Raw genomic sequence first — 13,633 nt, 5'->3', positions numbered from 1 at the left:
CAACATGTTTGACAATCCAGCAGAGGGAATGTGTGCCACTCTAGTAGCAATGTTTAACATCATGAGTAGTTCTCTGTTGCCAAATGGCCCAGGGCTGAGGGATGGCCAGGAGAACTGAGGGAGGGAGGAGTTTGGTCATGGGGCAGATTGCGGGTATTAGATGAGGCCATCAGAGTACAGTAGATTACTGTAAGCCTATCCACCAGCCTACAGCAGCCTATCCACCAGCCCCAGTGTCCTGCTCAGACACATCACATAACTCTGCTCACACCAGTCCAGTCCAGGAGAAAGATGGGGGTCAATACTCGCTGTGTTGCTCTGCTGGTTCTGCTGCTGTTAGCTCAAGGTAAGATCAATCTCCCTAACCCAGGTTCCCAGTCAGCACCGTCTCTAACCTAACCCCCCCTGACCCTAACCCAGGTTCCCAGTCAGCACCGTCTCTAACCTAACCCCCCCTGACCCTAACCCAGGTTCCCAGTCAGCACCGTCTCTAACCTAACCCCCCCTGACCCTAACCCAGGTTCCCAGTCAGCACCGTCTCTAACCTAACCCCCCCTGACCCTAACCCAGGTTCCCAGTCAGCACCGTCTCTAACCTAACCCCCCCTGACCCTAACCCAGGTCCCCAGTCAGCACCGTCTCTAACCTAACCCCCCCTGACCCTAACCCAGGTCCCCAGTCAGCACCGTCTCTAACCTAACCCCCCCTGACCCTAACCCAGGTCCCCAGTCAGCACCGTCTCTAACCTAACCCCCCTGACCCTAACCCAGGTCCCCAGTCAGCACCGTCTCTAACCTAACCCCCCCTGACCCTAACCCAGGTCCCCAGTCAGCACCGTCTCTAACCTAACTCTCACCCTAACCCCCCCTAACCCTAACCCTCCTAAACCATATGTCTAGTTACCCAGTCAGCACCGTCTCTAACCTAACCCCACCTAACCCTAACCCTCCTAACCCATATGTCCAGTTACCCAAATCAGCACCGTCCTGACCTTAAAGGCCCAGTGCAGTCAAAAACATGATTATCCTGTGTTTAATATATATTTCCACACTATGGGGTTGGAATAATACTGTGACATTTATGATAATGCCCTTTTAGTGTAAGAGCTGTTTGAAAAGACCACCTGAAATTTCAGCCTGTTTTGGTGGGATGGAGTTTTAGCCTGCCTGGTGACATCACCTGGCGATAAATTAGTTAACAGACCAATAAGAAAAAGAGTTCCAAACCTCTCTGCCAATAACAGCTAGGCTTCAGTTTCCCCCCCCCCACTCAGACCCCTCCCAGAAAGTCCCAGCAAAATCCTTGCTTGAGAAATTGCTGTTTGCTAAGAAGCAATTTTGTTTCTTTTTGACCTTTTTAATTGAAAACAATCACAGTAAGGTACATAATTGCTTCCCCGAAATGGTTTGATATTGAGATCAAAATGGCTGCGTTGGACCTTAACCATGACCCGGTTTACTGAGTCAGCGGTTTACTAACCATGACCCGGTTTACTGAGTCAGCGGTTTACTAACCATGACCCGGTTTACTGAGTCAGCGGTTTACTAACCATGACCCGGTTTACTGAGTCAGCGGTTTACTAACCATGACCCGGTTTACTGAGTCAGCGGTTTACTAACCATGACCCGTGCCCGGTTTACTGAGTCAGCGGTTTACTAACCATGACCCGTGCCCAGTTTACTGAGTCAGCGGTTTACTAACCATGACCCGTGCCCAGTTTACTGAGTCAGCGGTTTACTAACCATGACCCGTGCCCAGTTTACTGAGTCAGCGGTTTACTAACCATGACCCGTGCCCAGTTTACTGAGTCAGCGGTTTACTAACCATGACCCGTGCCCAGTTTACTGAGTCAGCGGTTTACTAACCATGACCCGTGCCCAGTTTACTGAGTCAGCGGTTTACTAACCATGATCTGAGATTATCTGGAATAGACATCTGTAAACTCTGTTGGTCTCTGCTTGTCTTCCTGCTGTCTGGTTGTTGGACTGGGTAATGTCTTAGACTGGGTTAGACTGGGTAATGTCTTAGACTGGGTTAGACTGGGTAATGTCTTAGACTGGGTTAGACTGGGTAATGTCTTAGACTGGGTTGGACTGGGTAATGTCTTAGACTGGGTTAGACTGGGTAATGTCTTAGACTGGGTTAGACTGGGTAATGTCTTAGACTGGGTTAGACTGGGTAATGTCTTAGACTGGGTTAGACTGGGTAATGTCTTAGACTGGGTTAGACTGGGTAATGTCTTAGACTGGGTTAGACTGGGTAATGTCTTAGACTGGGTTAGACTGGGTAATGTCTTAGACTGGGTTGGACTGGGTAATGTCTTAGACTGGGTTAGACTGGGTAATGTCTTAGACTGGGTTAGACTGGGTAATGTCTTAGACTGGGTTAGACTGGGTAATGTCTTAGACTGGGTTAGACTGGGTAATGTCTTAGACTGGGTTAGACTGGGTAATGTCTTAGACTGGGTTAGACTGGGTAATGTCTTAGACTGGGTTAGACTGGGTAATGTCTTAGACTGGGTTAGACTGGGTAATGTCTTAGACTGGGTTAGACTGGGTAATGTCTTAGACTGGGTTAGACTGGGTAATGTCTTAGACTGGGTTGGACTGGGTAATGTCTTAGACTGGGTTAGACTGGGTAATGTCTTAGACTGGGTTAGACTGGGTAATGTCTTAGACTGGGTTAGACTGGGTAATGTCTTAGACTGGGTTGGACTGGGTAATGTCTTAGACTGGGTTAGACTGGGTAATGTCTTAGACTGGGTTAGACTGGGTAATGTCTTAGACTGGGTTAGACTGGGTAATGTCTTAGACTGGGTTAGACTGGGTAATGTCTTAGACTGGGTTAGACTGGGTAATGTCTTAGACTGGGTTAGACTGGGTAATGTCTTAGACTGGGTTAGACTGGGTAATGTCTTAGACTGGGTTAGACTGGGTAATGTCTTAGACTGGGTTGGACTGGGTAATGTCTTAGACTGGGTTGGACTGGGTAATGTCTTAGACTGGGTTAGACTGGGTAATGTCTTAGACTGGGTTAGACTGGGTAATGTTAGACTGGATTAAACTGGGTTGGAGTAGGTCATGTCTTAGACTGGGTTAGACTGGGTAATGTCTTAGACTGGGTAATGTCTTAGACTGGGTAAGACTGGGTAATGTCTTAGACTTGGAAATGTCTTAGACTGGGTTAGACAAGGTTAGACTGGGTAATATCTTAGACTGGGTTAGACTGGGTAATGTCTTAGACTGGGTTAGACTGGGTGATGTCTTAGACTGGGTTAGACTGGGTAATGTCAGACTGTGTTAAACTGGGTTAGACTGGGTAATGTCAGACTGGGTTGAACTGGGTTGAACTGGGTTAGACTGGGTTATGGAAGAGCTGGACAGTAGTTTAGTAGTTAAATGTCGTAAAGGGATTCATACTAGATAAAATCTCTGAAATGCAGCGCCTGAGTACCTAATGAGTGAAGAGGCTGTAGAAGCTGACTGGACCTTTGAACTCAGGTCATGGTCAGGTCATGGATGATACAGTTAACCAATCAGTTGAATCATGTTAAATAGGCTCAGTCAGTCAAGAATGCCTGTAATTTACCTGACATTTTTTGTATTGTGTAAAATAACTCCTATTAAAAATGCATTATCAGTTTTGCTGCTGGGTTGTGGGGATTCTGCCTTACATAGTGTATGTTGGGAATATCAGACAGGATGTTGGAGATATCAGACAGGATGTTGGGGCTATCAGACAGGATGTTGGAGATATCAGACAGGATGTTGGGGATATCAGACCATATGTTGGAGATATCAGAAAGGGTGTTGGAGATATCAGACCATATGTTGGGGATATCAGACAGGATGTTGGGGATATCAGACCATATGTTGGGGATATCAGACCATATGTTGGGGATATCAGACCATATGTTGGAGATATCAGAGAGGATGTTGGGGATATCAGACAGGATGTTGGGGATATCACACCATATGTTGGAGATATCAGACCATATGTTGGGGATATCAGACAGGATGTTGGGGATATAAGACAGGATGTTGGTGATATCAGACCATATGTTGGGGATATCAGACAGGATGTTGGGGATATCAGACCATATGTTGGAGATATCAGACCATATGTTGGGGATATCAGACCATATGTTGGAGATATCAGAGAGGATGTTGGGGATATCAGACAGGATGTTGGGGATATCACACCATATGTTGGAGATATCAGACCATATGTTGGGGATATCAGACAGGATGTTGGGGATATAAGACAGGATGTTGGTGATATCAGACCATATGTTGGGGATATCAGACAGGATGTTGGGGATATCAGACAGTATGTTGGGGATATCAGACAGGATGTTGGGGATATCAGACAGTATGTTGGGGATATCAGACAGGATGTTGGGGATATCAGACAGTATGTTGGGGATATCAGACCATATGTTGGAGATATCAGAGAGGATGTTGGGGATATCAGACAGGATGTTGGGGATATCACACCATATGTTGGAGATATCAGACCATATGTTGGGGATATCAGACAGGATGTTGGGGATATAAGACAGGATGTTGGGGATATCAGACAATATGTTGGGGATATCAGACAGGATGTTGGGGATATCAGACCATATGTTGGGGATATCAGACAGGATGTTGGGGATATCAGACAGGATGTTGGGGATATCAGACAGGATGTTGGGGATATTTGTTGGAGATTAGTTTGCTGCATGCATGCTGTGGTTTTAGTGCTCTCAAAACAAATGCAGTTTCTTTTTGTCTCTATATTTCTGTATTTTTCACACTTTATTTCCCCTCTTTCTTTCTGTCTATCTGTCTGTCTACCTGTCTGTCTGTCTGTCTGTCTGTCTGTCTGTCTGTCTGTCTGTCTGTCTGTCTGTCTTTCGTTCTCTCTCTCTTTCTCTGCTGCATGTCTGTCGGTGCTGCAGTCCTAAGCGGTGTTCACTCTCAGGAGGTAGGTGCCTCTCATTCTCTCTGGTTAAAATTATTGTTACTCTAGTACAATGAGATGGGATTGGGCTGGTTAGATCTCTAGTTACTCTAGTACATTGAGATGGGATTGGGCTGGTTATTGAGATGGGATTGGGCTGGTTAGATCTCTAGTTACTCTAGTACATTGAGATGGGATTGGGCTGGATATTGAGATTGGGTTGGTTAAAACTCTAGTTACACTAGTACATTGAGATGGGATTGGGCTGGTTAAAATTATTGTTACTCTAGTACATTGAGATGGGATTGGGCTGGTTAAAACTCTAGTTACTCTAGTACATTGAGATGGGATTGGGCTGGTCATAACTCTAGTTACTCTAGAACATTGAGATGGGATTGGGCTGGTTATTGAGATGGGATTGGGCTGGTCATAACTCTAGTTACTCTAGTACATTGAGATGGGATTGGGCTGGTCATAACTATAGTTACTCTAGTACATTGAGATGGGATTGGGCTGGTCAGAACTCTAGTTACTCTAGAACATTGAGATGGGATTGGGCTGGTTATTGAGATGGGATTGGGCTGGTTAGATCTCTAGCATTCCAGTGTTAATACTATTGTAATTATTTTGCACTATAGCCTATTTATTGCCTTACCTCCATAACTTGCTACATTTGCACACACTGTATATATATTTTCTGTTGTATTTTTGACTTTATGTTTTTTACCCCATATGTAACTCTGTGTTGTTTTTATCGCACTGCTTTGCTTTATCTTGGCCAGGTCGCAGTTGTAAATGAGAACTTGTTCTCAACTGGCTTACCTGGTTAAATAAAGGTGAAATAAAAAAATAAAAAAATAGTTACTCTGGTACATTGAGATGGGATTGGGCTGGTTAAAACTCTAGTTACACTAGTACATTGAGATGGGATTGGGCTGGTTAAAATTATTGTTACTCTAGTACATTGAGATGGGATTGGGCTGGTTAAAACTCTAGTTACTCTAGTACATTGAGATGGGATTGGGCTGGTCGGAACTCTAGTTACTCTAGAACATTGAGATGGGATTGGGCTGGTTATTGAGATGGGATTGGGCTGGTTAAAACTCTAGTTACTCTAGTACATTGAGATGGGATTGGGCTGGTTATTGAGATGGGATTGGGCTGGTCATAACTCTAGTTACTCTAGTACATTGAGATGGGATTGGGCTGGTTAAAACTCTAGTTACTCTAGTACATTGAGATGGGATTGGGCTGGTCATAACTATAGTTACTCTAGTACATTGAGATGGGATTGAGTTGGTTAGACCTCTAGTTAATCTAGGACATTGAGATGGGATTGGGCTTTTTAAAACTCTAGTTACTCTAGTACATTGAGATGGGATTGGGCTGGTTATTGAGATGGGATTGGGCTGGTTAGAACTCTAGTTACACTAGTATATTGAGATGGGATTCGGCTGGTTAAAATAATTGTTACTCTAGTACATTGAGATGGGATTGGGTTGGTTAAAACTGTAGTTACTCTAGTACATTGAGATGGGATTGTGCTGGTCATAACTCTAGTTACTCTAGTACATTGAGATGGGATTGGGCTGGTTATTGAGATGGGATTGGGCTGGTTAAAACTCTAGTTACTCTAGTACATTGAGATTGTATTGTGCTGGTTATAAAAAATATATTGGGTTGGTTAAAACTATAGTTACTCTAGCACATTGAGATGGGATTGGGCTGGTTATTTAGATGGTATTGGGCTGGTTAGATCTCTAGTTAATCTAGAACATTAAGATGGGATTGGGCTGGTTAAAACTCTAGTTACTCTAGTACATTGAGATGGGATTGGGCTGGTCAGAACTCTAGTTACTCTAATACATTGAGATGGGATTAGGCTTGTTATTGAGATGGCATTGTTGAGCTGGTTAAAACTCTATTTACTTTAGTACATTAAAATGGGGTTGGACTGGATAGAACTCTAGTTAATCTAGGACATTGAGATGGGATTGGACTGGTTATAAAGATGATATTGGGTTGGTTAAAACTATGTTTACTCTAGTACATTGAGATGGGATTGGGCTGGTTATTGAGATGGCATTGGGCTGGTTAAACTCTAGTTACTCTCGTACATTTAGATGGGATTGGACTGGATAGAACTTTAGTTAATCTAGGACATTGAGATGGGATTGGACTGGTTATAAAGATGATATTGGATTGGTTAAAACTATGTTTACTCTAGTACATTGAGATGGGATTGGGCTGGTTATTGAGATGGGATTGGGCTGGTTAGATCTCTAGTTACTCTAGTACATTTAGATGGGATTGGGCTGGTTATTGAGATGGGATTGGGCTGGTTAGATCTCTAGTTACTCTAGTACATTGAGATGGGATTGGGCTGGTCATAACTCTAGTTACTCTAGTACAATGAGATGGGATTGGGCTGGTTAAAATTATTTTTACTCTAGTACATTGAGATGGGATTGGGCTGGTTATTGAGATGGGATTGGGCTGGTTAGAACTCTAGTTACTCTAATACATTGAGATGGGATTGGGTTGGTTAAAACTCTAGTTACTCTAATACATTGAGATGGGATTGGGTTGGTTAAAATTATTGTTACTCTAGTACATTGAGATGGGATTGGGCTGGTTAAAACTCTAGTTACTCTAATACATTGAGATGGGATTGGGCTGGTCATAACTCTAGTTACTCTAGTACATTGAGATGGGATTGGGCTGGTCATAACTCTAGTTACTCTAGTACATTGAGATGGGATTGGGCTGGTTATAAAGATGGGATTGGGCTGGTTAAAATTATTGTTACTCTAGTACATTGAGATGGGATTGGGCTGGTTAAAATCATTGTTACTCTAGTACATTGAGATGGGATTGGGCTGGCCATAACTCTAGTTACTCTGGTACATTGAGATGGGATTGGGCTGGTAATTGAGATGGGATTGGGTTGGTTAAAACTCTAGTTACACTAGTGCATTGAGATGGGATTGGGCTGGTTATTGAGATGGGATTGGGCTGGTTATTGAGATGGGATTGGGCTGGTTAGATCTCTAGTTACTCTGGTACATTGAGATGGGATTGGGCTGGATATTGAGATTGGGTTGGTTAAAACTCTAGTTACACTAGTACATTGAGATGGGATTGGGCTGGTAAAAATTATTGTTACTCTAGTACATTGAGATGGGATTGGGCTGGTTAAAACTCTAGTTACTCTAGTACATTGATATGTGATTGGGCTGGTTAGATATCTAGTTGCTCTAATACATTGAGATGGGATTGGGCTGGTTAAAACTCTAGTTACACTAGTACATTGAGATGGGATTGGGCTGGTCAAAACTATGGTTACTCTGGTACATTGAGATGGGATTGGGCTGGTTATTGAGATGGGATTGGGCTGGTTAGAACTCTAGTAACTCTAGTACATTGAGATGGGATTGGGCTGGTTAAAACTCTAGATACACTAGTACATTGAGATGGGATTGGGCTGGTTATTGAGATGGGATTGGGCTGGTTAAAACTCTAGTTACACTAGTACATTGAGATGGGATTGGGCTGGATATTGAGATGGGATTGGGCTGGTTAGAACTCTAGATACTCTAGTACATTGAGATGGGATTGAGCTGGATAGAACTCTAGTTACTCTAGTACATTGAGATGGGATTGGGCTGGTTATAACTCTAGTTACTCTAGTACATTGAGATGGGATTGGGCTGGTTATTGAGATGGGATTGGGCTGGTTAAAACTCTAGTTACTCTAGTACATTGAGATGGGATTTGGCTGGTCAGAACTCTAGTTACTCTAGTACATTGAGATGGGATTGGGCTGGTTAAAACTCTAGTTACTCTTGTACATTGAGATGGGACTGGGCTGGTTAGATCTCTAGTTACTCTAGTACATTGAGATGGGATTGGGCTGGTTATTGAGATGGGATTGGGCTGGTTAGAACTCTAGTAACTCTTGGACATTGAGATGGGATAGGGCTGGTTAGAACTCTAGTTAATCTAGTATTTTTAGATGGGATTGGACTCTTTAGAACTATAGTTACTCAAGTACATTGAGATGGGATTGGGCTGGTCAGAACTCTAATTACTCTAGAACATTGAGATGGGATTGGGCTGGTTATTGAGATGGGATTGGGCTGGTTAGAACTCTAGATACTCTAGTACATTGAGATGGGATTGAGCTGGATAGAACTCTAGTTACTCTAGTACATTGAGATGGGATTGGGCTGGTTATAACTCTAGTTACTCTAGTACATTGAGATGGGATTGGGCTGGTTATTGAGATGGGATTGGGCTGGTTAAAACTCTAGTTACTCTAGTACATTGAGATGGGATTGGGCTGGTCAGAACTCTAGTTACTCTAGTACATTGAGATGGGATTGGGCTGGTTAAAACTCTAGTTACTCTTGTACATTGAGATGGGATTGGGCTGGTTAAACTCTAGTTACTCTTGTACATTGAGATGGGACTGGGCTGGTTAGATCTCTAGTTACTCTAGTACATTGAGATGGGATTGGGCTGGTTATTGAGATGGGATTGGGCTGGTTAGAACTCTAGTAACTCTTGGACATTGAGATGGGATAGGGCTGGTTAGAACTCTAGTTAATCTAGTATTTTTAGATGGGATTGGACTCTTTAGAACTATAGTTACTCAAGTACATTGAGATGGGATTGGGCTGGTCAGAACTCTAATTACTCTAGAACATTGAGATGGGATTGGGCTGGTTATTGAGATGGGATTGGGCTGGTTAGATCTCTAGTTACTCTAGTACATTGAGATGGGATTGGGCTGGTTAGATCTCTAGTTACTATAGTACATTGAGATGGGATTGGGCTGGTTAGATCTCTACTTACTCTAGTATATTGAGATGGGATTGGGCTAGTCAGAACTCTAGTTACTCTAGTACATTGAGATGGGATTGGGCTGGTTATTGAGATGGGATTGGGCTGGTTAAAACTCTAGTTACTCTAGTACATTGAGATGGGATTGGGCTGGTCATAACTATAGTTACTCTTGTACATTGAGATGGGATTGGGCTGGTTATTGAGATGGGATTGGGCTGGTCAGAACTCTAGTTACTCTAGTACAGTGAGATGGGATTGGGTTGGTTAGAACTCTAGTTACTCTAGTACATTGAGATGTGATTGGGCTGGTTAGATATCTAGTTACTCTAGTACATTGAGATGGGATTGGGCTGGTTAGAACTCTAGTTACTCTAATACATTGAGATGGGATTGGGTTGGTTAAAACTCTAGTTACTCTAATACATTGAGATGGGATTGGGTTGGTTAAAATTATTGTTACTCTAGTACATTGAGATGGGATTGGGCTGGTTAAAACTCTAGTTACTCTAATACATTGAGATGGGATTGGGCTGGTCATAACTCTAGTTAATCTAGTACATTGAGATGGGATTGGGCTGGTCATAACTCTAGTTACTCTAGTACATTGAGATGGGATTGGGCTGGTTATAAAGATGGGATTGGGCTGGTTAAAATTATTGTTACTCTAGTACATTGAGATGGGATTGGGCTGGTTAAAATCATTGTTACTCTAGTACATTGAGATGGGATTGGGCTGGCCATAACTCTAGTTACTCTGGTACATTGAGATGGGATTGGGCTGGTTATTGAGATGGGATTGGGTTGGTTAAAACTCTAGTTACACTAGAGCATTGAAATGGGATTGGGCTGGTTATTGAGATGGGATTGGGCTGGTTATTGAGATGGGATTGGGCTGGTTAGATCTCTAGTTACTCTGGTACATTGAGATGGGATTGGGCTGGATATTGAGATTGGGTTGGTTAAAACTCTAGTTACACTAGAAAATTGAGATGGGATTGGGCTGGTAAAAAGTATTGTTACTCTAGTACATTGAGATGGGATTGGGCTGGTTAAAACTCTAGTTACTCTAGTACATTGATATGTGATTGGGCTGGTTAGATATCTAGTTGCTCTAATACATTGAGATGGGATTGGGCTGGTTAAAACTCTAGTTACACTAGTCCATTGAGATGGGATTGGGCTGGTCAAAACTATAGTTACTCTGGTACATTGAGATGGGATTGGGCTGGTTATTGAGATGGGATTTGGCTGGTTAGAACTCTAGTAACTCTAGTACATTGAGATGGGATTGGGCTGGTTAAAACTCTAGATACACTAGTACATTGAGATGGGATTGGGCTGGTTATTGAGATGGGATTGGGCTGGTTAAAACTCTAGTTACACTAGTACATTGAGATGGGATTGGGCTGGATATTGAGATGGGATTGGGCTGGTTAGAACTCTAGATACTCTAGTACATTGAGATGGGATTGAGCTGGATAGAACTCTAGTTACTCTAATACATTGAGATGGGATTGGGTTGGTTAAAACTCTAGTTACTCTAATACATTGAGATGGGATTGGGTTGGTTAAAATTATTGTTCTCTATACATTGAGATGGGATTGGGCTGGTTAAAACTCTAGTTACTCTAGTACATTGAGATGGGATTGGGCTGGTCATAACTCTAGTTACTCTAGTACATTGAGATGGGATTGGGCTGGTCATAACTCTAGTTACTCTAGTACATTGAGATGGGATTGGGCTGGTTATAAAGATGGGATTGGGCTGGTTAAAATTATTGTTACTCTAGTACATTGAGATGGGATTGGGCTGGTTAAAATCATTGTTACTCTAGTACATTGAGATGGGATTGGGCTGGCCATAACTCTAGTTACTCTGGTACATTGAGATGGGATTGGGCTGGTTATTGAGATGGGATTGGGTTGGTTAAAACTCTAGTTACACTAGTGCATTGAGATGGGATTGGGCTGGTTATTGAGATGGGATTGGGCTGGTTATTGAGATGGGATTGGGCTGGTTAGATCTCTAGTTACTCTGGTACATTGAGATGGGATTGGGCTGGATATTGAGATTGGGTTGGTTAAAACTCTAGTTACACTAGTACATTGAGATGGGATTGGGCTGGTAAGAATTATTGTTACTCTAGTACATTGAGATGGGATTGGGCTGGTTAAAAACTCTAGTTACTCTAGTATATTGATATGTGATTGGGCTGGTTAGATATCTAGTTGCTCTAATACATTGAGATGGGATTGGGCTGGTTAAAACTCTGTTACCTAGCATTGAGATGGGATTGGGCTGGTCAGAACTATAGTTACTCTAGTACATTGAGATGGGATTGGGCTGGTTATTGAGATGGGATTGGGCTGGTTAGAACTCTAGTTACTCTAGTACATTGAGATGGGATTGGGCTGGTTAAAACTCTAGTTACTCTAGTACATTGAGATGGGATTGGGCTGGTTATTGAGATGGGATTGGGCTGGTTAAAACTCTAGTTACTCTAGTACATTGAGATGGGATTGGGCTGGTTATTGAGATGGGATTGGGCTGGTTAGAACTCTAGTTACTCTAGTACATTGAGATGGGATTGGGCTGGTTAGAACTCTAGTTACTCTAGTACATTGAGATGGGATTGGGCTGGTTATAACTCTAGTTACTCTAGTACATTGAGATGGGATTGGGCTGGTTATCTCTAGTACATTGAGATGGGATTGGGCTGGTTAAAACTCTAGTTACTCTAGTACATTGATATGGGATTGGGCTGCTCAGAACTCTAGTTACTCTAGTACATTGAGATGGTATTGGGCTGGTCATAACTATAGTTACTCTAGTACATTGAGATGGGATTGGGCTGGTTAAAACTCTAGTTACTCTTGTACATTGAGATGGGATTGGGCTGGTTAGATCTCTAGTTACTCTAGTACATTGAGATGGGATTGGGCTGGTTATTGAGATGGGATTGGGCTGGTTAGAACTCTAGTAACTCTTGGACATTGAGATGGGAAAGGGCTGGTTAGAACTCTAGTTAATCTAGTATTTTTAGATGGGATTGGACTCTTTAGAACTATAGTTACTCAAGTACATTGAGATGGGATTGGGCTGGTCAGAACTCTAATTACTCTAGAACATTGAGATGGGATTGGGCTGGTTATTGAGATGGGATTGGGCTAGTCAGAACTCTAGTTACTCTAGTACATTGAGATGGGATTGGGCTGGTTATTGAGATGGGATTGGGCTGGTTAAAACTCTAGTTACTCTTGTACATTGAGATGGGATTGGGCTGGTTATTGAGAAGGGATTGGGCTTGTCAGAACTCTAGTTACTCTAGTACATTGAGATGGGATTGGGCTGGTTAGATCTCTAGTTACTCTAGTACATTGAGATGGGATTGGGCTGGTTAGATCTCTAGTTACTCTAGTACATTGAGATGGGATTGGGCTGGTTAGAACTCTAGTTACTCTAGTACATTGAGATGGGATTGGGCTGGTTAGAAATCATAGTTACTCTAGTACATTGAGATGGGATTGGGCTGTGTTATTGAGATGGGATTGGGCTGGTTAAAACTCTAGTTACACTAGTACATTGAGATGGGATTGGGCTGGTTACTTGAGATGGGATTGGGCTGGATATTTAGATGGGATTGGGCTGGTTAAAACTCTAGATACTCTAATACATTGAGATGGGATTGAGCTGGATATTGAGATTGGGTTGGTTAAAACTCTAGTTACACTAGTACATTGAGATGGGATTGGGCTGGTAAAAATTATTGTTACTCTAGTACATTGAGATGGGATTGGGCTGGTTAAAACTCTAGTTACTCTAGTACATTGATATGTGATTG

The 13,633-nt window shown here is 42.6% G+C and overlaps 1 protein-coding gene across 1 annotated transcript in view; it reads left to right on the top strand.

Moving 5' to 3' along the window:
- Positions 1-208: 208 nt before the first annotated feature.
- Positions 209-13,633, top strand: part of LOC121534207 (retinoschisin-like) — a 74,161-nt gene continuing 60,736 nt past the window's right edge. The window contains exons 1-2 of the mRNA XM_041840770.1: positions 209-346; positions 4,942-4,967. Of these exons, the coding sequence (XP_041696704.1) occupies positions 292-346; positions 4,942-4,967 (81 nt within the window). The 5' untranslated portion in view covers positions 209-291. The remainder of the gene's footprint in view (positions 347-4,941; positions 4,968-13,633) is intronic.

This window comes from Coregonus clupeaformis, unplaced genomic scaffold (assembly GCF_020615455.1).
Source record: "Coregonus clupeaformis isolate EN_2021a unplaced genomic scaffold, ASM2061545v1 scaf0092, whole genome shotgun sequence".
Classification (NCBI taxonomy): Eukaryota; Metazoa; Chordata; class Actinopteri; order Salmoniformes; family Salmonidae; genus Coregonus; species Coregonus clupeaformis.
The sequence above is the reverse complement of the archived record's forward strand: the minus strand, read 5'-3'. Positions and strand labels throughout refer to the sequence as shown.